Genomic DNA, 9901 nt, shown 5'->3' with positions numbered 1-9901 from the left:
ACAAATTTATTCAGTAACAATATACACATCATAAATAATTGAATTAGATAAATATGACCAACGATACATGCAATGTAAGTCATATAATGCAATATGTGTGGATATACATTTAAACAAATAGTTTGTACTTAGACATACTTACAATATGAGTATAAGTACAATTCAATTACAAATACTATTAAATGAAATATAAGATGTTATCATGTATTGTTTCAATTAGTATATACATATTGCGGATCAAGGCTTAACATAATGAACCAGATTTAAAAGCATTTGTTAAATACACTAGCCTAAGATCTAGCCTATATATATCATATTTGATCTTATCACTAATCTGTGGTAGACAATAATATCTTATTATATTATGGCATACATGTTATTAAATTAAAAGTCTAGGTGTCAATTGTGTATTCCGTGGCTTTACAAAATGTGTTAGAACTATATAGGTCAAAACGCTTGACCTCGAGAAATGCTGAGGGATATTGAACATTGGATAAAACCAAAATACAAAACATGACTAAACCCAATACGATCAAAAGATGTTTAAGAATATCCAGTTCGACTCAAAGATTAGAAAAATCATATTAAAATATCCTCACGAACATTGACAAAATAGTATTGGTTGTGCCTTCTGTACAATTTTGTTAGATTAGTTGCTTTATATCGCGTGAATGTAAGACTCAGCCTGTGTAATTGTCTCATGGTGTTGGTCGTCGGATGAGGTATCCACATAGTCGTAGTGACAAACGTTCCTGTTTGAAGAGACTTGGTTTTCTTCCATAGCCGATAGAGGAGATATGTTCTCAGGGTCACTTGCAGATATTCTTCTCTTTAAAGTAATGCATTATAATATAGATAATAGACAAAGGAGATAAAAACATTACCTTTAAATATCGAGTCCTTTTCAGTAATGTTATAAATGATATTATTCAGATTGTTTGTCATTTTTTATATCATTTTCATGGTATTTTGCACATACACAAGCTGCGCTTATGTAATACAACACCTGTAGGCTCTTTCCCCTCATTTGGTATGAAACCACTGAACACAGAGTAACCACTCTTGTGCACAGTGGTCAGAAATTGGCTATATAGAGAGCTGAATTTGTTACCTTCTGTACCCTGTGCGTAGGAGTGTAACGCTTTTATCTTACCATCTGTTTCTTATAAATTTAATGGTTTAGGTTAACGAAAACTTACTAGCTCGTGAAGCATCGTTGTCTTAACAGTAGACTGAACAGCGTCGTACACATGGTTGCTTTTGTCGCTATATGCAGGTTTTCTTCGGCGCAGAAACATTTCATACGCTGTGTCAAACAAAAACAATATGAATAATGCGCTAATTAATAAATATCATAACTTCCGCTACAGAAAAGTACGAACGCCTTAAAGTCAGAATTAAATGAATTCCCGAAATAAACAATAATATAATCCCGAGAGAAAAAAAAATAAGAATAAGGGTACTTTAGAGCATTACTACAGGTAATATTGATGAAGCGCAACGAGCGATCAAAAATAACACATCTTGAGCTCCCCCACCTGGAAAAGATGCTCTTTGTTATATACAAACAATTGAAATCTTTTTCATTCTGAAACAAATATGAAATATGAAAAGATATTAAGGGATTAAATATATTGACATGAAAGTCTTATATTAATTTAAAGTGTCCACAATTACCCTGAGATTTGCATCGACGAAATAGAAGCACGGTTAACGTTGTTACGAGTAAAAGTAAAATGGTTCCAGATAACGCATAAAGGACCGACATGTGCAATGGTTGGACTACAAAGGATGCAGGGTTGGTAGCTGCTTCTGCAATAAGATAACAGGTCATGCACGGGTATTTTAGTTTGGTTAGTAAGGTTTTCAATATAATATTGTTGGTTCCATATATTATCATATTCCATGCATGTTCTTATTTTCAGTTTATTAGCAAATAACGGATCCATGGTTGGCAGTTGCCTCTCTTATTAAATTAATTTGCTGTACTAGTACTTCAGTTTTGTAAGTACGATTTTGTATATATTTTTGTCCATCTACATGTTTTACTGTATTACTGAATGTCACATATTCAATATCATGGCACGTACCTTGAAAAGCATCAAACCCAATTGTGTATGTTTCATGTATTATATCAGATGAATCGTTCCTACAATTTGCAGAACATTGTATCCGTTTTCCTTTCACATCTTTAGTTATGAAAAAGAGTGCATTTGAAACACTTATATAGCCTGAGTCACTTTTATTCGTCCATTGTGATGTCGATATTGGGTAAAGAAAGACAGAGTTGCTGCTCCACGCGATTGCACATGGCATGCATGTTTCACCAGAATTGCAGGTTAGGTTAAGTATGTTATGATTATTTTCTTTTACAGTAGTTGACTGCATAAATAATGCTGAAAAAATAGACGATCATCTTAAAGTTTGAAGAATAATCAAATAAGGTTGAATAACTGTCGATTTTGCCTAAGCGATGTTGAATTTTGTTTTAAAAATACTTATTTAACACGAAAAGCTGTGTAATTTATGTCATTGACATTCATTGTATTTGCGGATGAAAGTGAAACGCAAAGCATCTCAATATTTTGTCATTTGAAAGATTTAGGTACCTTTTGTCTCATAAATGGAGATGATAAATATTACTTAGAAATCACAATTGCTGGACATACATTCGTTGACTCAAATTACAGTCTATCTCAATGAAGCTGACTGTTTTAAAGTAAATGCAAGTATGAAGCAGCAAATCAAAATTAAAATTCTGCCTTTTAGAAAAAGTATGTTGAGATATCATGCCGTTGACGAAAGAATTATTGATGCCCGTTTTTTTTTTTGTATTATTTTTAAAGTGTATATTTATATCGTTATATACAAACCTTTTGTAATTGAACTTGAAACTGTCAAGAAATATCTCAGAAGCTCCTTTGATTTCCGAGCGTTGCAGACGAACGTCTTCTTTCCATCTCCCATATAGGTCAATGTTAACAGACAGGTGTCTGTTTTGTTACATGTCTTTATAATAGTGTTATTTTCATCTTCCCACATAAGCGTCCATTGTCCCTTAGCATTGGAGCCATCAACACGGCATTTGACGGTCACTGTGTTCTTCGGACATAAATAAACAGGTGATGTAGTGTTGAACGACAGTGTCGGGCCACCTAAAATATTGTTTAGAAATCGTTGAGAAAGTAACAAAGTTAAGTGAATACCCTGTTAAGAAGAAAGTAAAGTTATTTAAAATCTTCAGATATATTTAGTTTCATTCCTATTTAAAACACCTTGAACGAAAGAAACTATAATATACAAGTATAATTCAGACGATTGTAAAGTTGTTTCCATCAAAATACATAAGCGGTAATCTAAAAATTAACATTAAATGCAAAACATAAGACAAAATAAAACGCGACATTTAGTTATCAATTGGCTGGTTTTTGGAGATACGAAATATAAGCATCAAATCGAAAATAATAGTTATTATTGATAATACGATTTATAACATAATTGACGGTGTAGGAGGGATATTAACCAATGCATTCTGTTTTTTGTATAGGTTGTAAAATATCTTTGCAAATTAGGTCACTGCATCACAGAAACATGTTTTAATCGCGCTAGCAAAAAAACATTAAACAAACATGCATTGTTCAAAATTTATCCTTTTGGTGTCAACGAACTCAGCTCCACGATGCAGCATTGGTGAAGAAAGCTAGACTGAATCCATCCAAACGACTCTCGAATCAAAGCGCCATTATTCCTCGTTAATAAATCAAATGACAACAATGCTCCTGCGAACAAGGCATATATTTTAAAGGGACCCGTTAAATGCGGGTAAAATTTTGATTTAAATTTGTTTAAATGAATCACTTACTGTTATAACAGGCAGAAACTCATTTGAACATTTTTTGTAAATTAAAGCCTAGAATCATTCCATTTTCTATTGCGTCACTTACTTTTAATGATATTTAATTACTATAACAAGCATTTTGTTCATATTTCACATGAAATTAAAAACAAAATCGATGTCTGACCCTAAATACACGTAGACGAGAACCTTAGACATTTTCATCAATCATACATTTAACCAAATCTGAATTGTTCATTACAAACCATCACTCATTGAACTTGAAACTGTCAATGAAATGTTCAGAAGGTCCTGTGATTTCCTGGCGCTGCATGTATACGTCTTTTCTCCTTCTACCATATAATTCAGTGTTAACAGGCATTCCTCTGTTTTTTTACAAGTCTTTATTATAGAGTTATGTTCATCTTCCCACCTAAGCGTCCATAATGCATTTGCATTGCAGTCATCCACGGTACATTTTACGACCACTGTTTTATTCGGAAGTAAATCAACAGGTGATGTCTTGTTCAGATTTAAAGTCGGATCACCTGAAATGTAAGCGTAGAAATTGTTGAAAACAGTAAAAATTAACAAAGATAATGGTTATACATTTTTAAGACTTCTACTTTTAATTTGTGCTGTAAATGAGTAAAATACTCTTTATAAAAATATCATTATATGAAAATACATTCCGGATGACGGATCCTTTCAAAGAACAATATACACCCTTAATACACAAAGCAATGTATACATATTAAGAAGATAACAAGCAAAAGGAATACACAACGAGAAAGAAACACTTATTATACTTTTAAAGATATATTTTATGTTATGCCTTTTAGTAGTTTGTAAAACAGCTTGAGTGAAAGATATAATAATATAAAGGTATATTCCGGGAGACGGGTGCCATTTAAAGAAAACAAAACATGACAATAACAGTCACGGCTTTGCTGATTGTGGGAACTAAAATCGATAAAATGTCCGAGTACGTACGAGAGAAAAGATACAAATTGTATATGAACAAATACTGGTTATGCTTACCGTACTTTGTTGCTACATATTTAAGACACATTCAAGTAAATCAAGCGAGCCATATAGTTTGCGAAATGAGTTCAGCAGCCAGTTATGTGTTGTTATACAAATAAACATGTACTTTTCATTAGAATAAATCTGATACTTGTTAACATAACGGTAACTCCAATTTTACCATTCTTTACATTGTTCTTATAATCGTATGTCTCAAACTATTGTTGTCGCCTGGCCATTGAATTGTGAAAGGTGGGTTTGATTCATTCATTTCAAAAGACATGTTTAAGAAACAGAGAGAAGAAATCGTTATTACATTCATGTATTTTGTTTAAGCACATCTAAAGATTCAATGATACCCACTCAGAATTTTTTTATATTTATCTTCCAACAATTGAAACATATACCATAAAAATATTGGTATATTAAGTTTGCAATGCCTAATCGCATTGTCCCGCTTTAATTTTCACCAGTACGCGTGCTTATACAATCGATACGCTCCGAACTTACATTTCATACTGATGTTTTTGCATACTGACACATTTCCAAGACCAAACTCGTATTTGGTTTTCATGGTACAGCACATTCGTTTTCCATTCCATGTTTTGCTCGTCTTTGTCATCGTTGCTGTGCAGGTAAACGTATGAGAAGATCCATTAAATAAATCAATCTGTTGAACATCTGCTTGCACAACTTTTCCAACGCGTATTTTTATTTCCGGAGCTGGAAAAGCATCTCGCACTTCACAAATTGATGTAGAGTTTATTCCATGAAGTTGTTCAGGAACTCTAAGAACAGGCCGGCTACCTTTTTCTAGAATTAAAACACAAAGATTTAACAGCATTTAATTTGTATACACAATTAATACAAAAGCACAAAAAATGAATCATGTATCTCTTTTTTGCCTACCTACGCTACATAAGGTGCCTTGTACTTCGTACGGTGTTTCAAGGGCTGCATTAGAAACCTGACATGTCACATTCCGTCTTGACAGTCCAGCCATGTGTTGATTAACGTCATATAATCGGTACATCCCTCTCTTCGTTTCGATTTCAGCAGGAGTAAATAAATCCTGGCCAACTAAAAGTGCTACTTGTACTGGCTCTGTTCCATTTTCAGTTTTGCAATAAAACTTGGAGCCTCCATAAACATAAATACATTCTGTTGTATTAAAGTCAGGATACTTTGGACCGAGAACTGGAAAACTCGGTCTCTCTGAAAGACAACACAGATAATTTAAATCACTTTGAATACAGTTTAACCTTTAGATACATAAAATACCATATAACGTGTCAAAATACAAAGTTTATCACATAACATCCAATTTTCTCTTTTTGCTAATATAACTTCTCCTTTTCCCTAGCTTGTTTGATATGTATCAAAATAAAACAAATATTTAACAGCCAGAATACTCGGTGAAGTAAAAGCAACGTACCTGAAATATTAAGCTGTACAGAATCCGTGTTGCCACCTGAATGGCAATTTAAAACATACATTCCTTCATCTGTTTTATTGAAGTTAAATATAGTCAATATGTACAAATATTCAGTTACTCTTTTCTCTGAGTAAAACCCTTCAGGTAGCTGTATCTCGTGATTGTCTTTCTTCCATTTTCGTTTAGTGTCAGTTTTGTTCCGTATTACATGGCCAGACGGAAAATATCCAAGTTCGACGTCCGCGCCGAGGACTACAGGACTTAGAAGCCCGAGTGCCCCACATTTTCCAACAATATCTGTAAAGTGTAACTTAATAATAAATGTAAACGTCACAACACAATCATGGTTGTGTTAATCTCTGTTCAGGGCCCATATCCAAAATGCAATGTAGTAAACTGGAAACTAACAACTTAGTACCAATTTTTAGATTTGTAACAGTGAATGGTTTTTAATTATTTTTAAAGCAATTGAAGATAACTCAGATATGAATTAGATAATTAGAATAATATCTACTTATTTTAACTTATAACAATTTATAGTTTTCTCATTTAACTTCTAAAAAGGCCGAAGTTTACTCTAAGGTGTCATGCGGGCCTAGAAACAAAGAACAGTACAACAGAAACTACATGGACAGGCCCAGTGGCCAAACACCTACCAAGATAGTGTAAGGAGGCTTGAATGAATAAAAACCCAAGTAACAACAAACTTGAAAGACATTACAACAAAAACAATCAAATAATAATTTAGGTTACCCCCTTGCAACTGTCAGCGATAATTACCTTTCATATTTAAAGATGTCATTCCTGTTCTAATTCGAACGTTTGTTGAACAGACGGCGTAGAACTGAGCTCTGTTGTATTCAGCTGAAGCCGTCCATTTCAAAAAGAATGACCCATCTTCCGAATATCTGTTTACATTTGTCCCATTCAGTGTTTGGACTGTTGTGCCCTTGTCTAGTATGTACCTCCATTGTAAGTCACATTCCCAAGGGTAGAACTGTATCACTTTCAGTGTAACTTCCCTGTTCACAAATGCTGGTCCTACCACTGATATCGTTCCATCCTTGCTCCTGGACACAAAGGCGTTGCCAAAACAACCTGAAATAAAGGTTGCAAATTAAAAAAAATATTACACAATTACCTGAATAATGACACATGCATACCATTTACCAATACACATCTAACTCTCAATAACAAAACAGTACAAGATGAGCTTTGATTAAGTATTATTATGTAAAATCGGGTTGTTAACAAACGACAGAAACCCACAGGTTATAGCGATGAAAAAACGAAAATTATCAGAATGATTAGTGAAACACCAACGTAGGTAGTATTAGTAATAATAGAAGTAGTAGAAGTAGTAGAAGTAGTAGCAGTAGTAGTAGTAGAAGTAGTAGTAGTAGAAGTATTAGCAGTAGCTGCAGTAGCAGCAGCAGTAGCAGCAGTAGCAGCAGTAGCAGCAGTAGCAGTAGTAGTAGTAGTAGTAGCAGTAGTAGTAGCAGTAGTAGTATCAGTAGTAGTAGTAGTAGTAGTAGTAGTAGTAGTAGTAGTAGTAGTAGTAGTAGTAGTAGTAGTAGTAGTAGTAGTAGTAGTAGAAGAAATAATAGTAGTAGTAGTAATAGTAGTAGTAGTAGTAGTAGTAGTAGTAGTAGTAGTAGTAGTAGTAGTAGTAGTAGTAGTAGTAGTAGTAGTAGTAGTAGTAGTAGTAGTAGTAGTAATAGTTGTTGTTGTGGTAGTACTAGTAGCAGTAGTAGTAGAAGTAGCAATAGTAGTAGTAGTAGTAGTAGTAGTAGTAGTAGTAGTAGTAGTAGTAGTAGTAGTAGTAGTAGTAGTAGTAGCAGAAGTAGCAATAGTAGTAGAAGTAGTAGTAGTAGTAGTAGTAGTAGTAGTAGCAGTAGCAGTAGCAGTAGCAGTAGTAGAAGTAGAAGTAGTAGTATTAGTAGTAGTAGTAGTAGTAGTAGTAGCAGTATTAGTAATAGTAGACGTTTAAGTAGTAGTAACATTTGCAGTAGTACTAGCATTAGCAGCAACAGTAGGAGTTACAGTAACAGTAACAGTAGCAGTAGTAGCAGCAGAAATCGCAGACGTAGCAGTAGTTGTTGTATATTTGCGTTGTAGTAGGTGGGTAACAGCACACGTATAAGAAGCCGCAATAGCACATCCACGACCAATTTCCCAAACAGTAACTGTTGTTGTAGTTATAGCCATGACTGTTTTATATCTTTTAAAATAAAGAAAAAAAATCCATATATATTTTACGTACCAGTTAGGTTCACGGCAAATAGAACACCTATTATTATCCATTGTGGTAGCATTGTTCTCGCAGTATTAGTACAGTAGTTTGGTTGCACTCATTTTACATAGCTTAAAAATTACCTTGTATATTTAGTATTCTAGAAAATGGAAACAGTAATTCCCTTAGTTTTTCATGGGGAAACTAAATAGTGTTCGCCCTTTCGGTACACAATTGCTTTACTGAAACACTACTGTTTCATTGTTTTGATAGAACCATGAATTGAACCGGACTTCCTTTCCCAATTATGATACTAATTGTCCATCCACAGACAGGCAACACAACTACTTAAGTCTTGCCATCATTTAAATTGTTCAAACCACAATAAAATGATCAATCAACTATTGTGTTTAATTGTATAATATTACGCATCGAATCCTTTATTTCGATCTTAAGTCATGTATTACTTATGAAATGCATGTTTAACTCTTGTAATTATTTAACTAAACCGTAACGTAAACGAGTACTCATTAAATGCATTTATGTATGTATATATATATATAGAACACTGGCACAAGATTTTCAAACTCAATCATTTTTTTTTAAATAAAAAAAATCATTTTTTTATAAATATGCACTTTGTACTGTATATAAGCTTGGGTGCGTAACAGTGGCTCCAGCTCTTTCAGGAGCTGTGTATAAAAAAGAGTCAATGGCACTTCCGAGCTAGAGCAAAAGAACGAAAATCATCATAAAATGTAAGTATGACTCGTTATTTTATCTAATATCACAAGTATGAGGGCTTATTTGAGAAATCAGGGAATGCAGTGTCATTAAATAATTTAAAGACACGATATCCATCTTTTAAACATCCACCTTAGCCCGCGAAGAAATTTGCCTATCATGCGATTTTTAAAACAAATATCCATTATTCTGTTTTCCTAGTTTTTCTATCACCCTTGACCTGGCTTATGTCAATGGTTCATGAACTCCGCGAGACGTTTCGCGTACAAGTGTCAACAACTGTAATATTTGGACCGAAAATGTTAAACACAGAAAAGCGCATTGTGCATAAATTAATAAATTTAAAATGGATGTACAGTTGTTGCTAGGTTTAAATAACCTGTTAAATCAGTTTTTATATCTTTGCAGGGAAATGATGGATGACAACAGCAGCATCCGTGACGGTCACATATTAAAGCGTTGGCTTGTGGGCTGCAGTTTAAAAGAGTGAGACACACCGGGACTATCTCCTATACCACCGCCTACATCTGGGCTCAGTGCAGATGTTAAATTGCGCTGTTAACAGTTTTAATATGATATCACTACCACCCGGAAACAATGACATAAATAATAAAGATCTGTCGTCTTT

The 9901-nt window shown here is 33.8% G+C and overlaps 1 protein-coding gene across 2 annotated transcripts; it reads right to left on the bottom strand.

The window, feature by feature from the left end:
- Positions 1-8693, bottom strand: LOC128235241 (uncharacterized). 2 transcript variants are annotated; one of them, XM_052950025.1, is made up of 12 exons: positions 8560-8693; positions 7077-7394; positions 6297-6593; positions 5771-6076; positions 5372-5674; positions 4102-4383; positions 2874-3155; positions 2091-2396; positions 1678-1812; positions 1477-1538; positions 1200-1306; positions 697-829 (listed from the first exon to the last, which is right to left on the bottom strand). In XM_052950025.1, coding segments are annotated over exons 1-12 (2451 nt in total). In that variant the 5' UTR covers positions 8612-8693; the 3' UTR covers positions 697-828. The 2 variants fall into 2 exon arrangements, with proteins under 2 accessions (XP_052805983.1, XP_052805985.1); XM_052950023.1 differs by lacking the exon at positions 1477-1538 and having other exon boundaries at positions 1-829.
- Positions 8694-9901: the final 1208 nt, after the last annotated feature.

This window comes from Mya arenaria, chromosome 5 (genome assembly GCF_026914265.1).
Source record: "Mya arenaria isolate MELC-2E11 chromosome 5, ASM2691426v1".
In the NCBI taxonomy this organism is placed as follows: domain Eukaryota; kingdom Metazoa; phylum Mollusca; class Bivalvia; order Myida; family Myidae; genus Mya; species Mya arenaria.
The sequence above is the reverse complement of the archived record's forward strand: the minus strand, read 5'-3'. Positions and strand labels throughout refer to the sequence as shown.

Coding starts and splice junctions, on each gene's coding strand:
- LOC128235241 (XM_052950023.1), bottom strand. CDS start 8,611: ATGCTACCACAATGGATAATAATAGGTGTTCTATTTGCCGTGAACCTA. Junction 6,594..7,076: donor GACATCTTTAAATATGAAAG/GTAATTATCGCT, acceptor TACACTTTACAG/ATATTGTTGGAAAATGTGGG. Junction 1,813..2,090: donor TGGGTTTGATGCTTTTCAAG/GTACGTGCCATG, acceptor ATCTTATTGCAG/AAGCAGCTACCAACCCTGCA.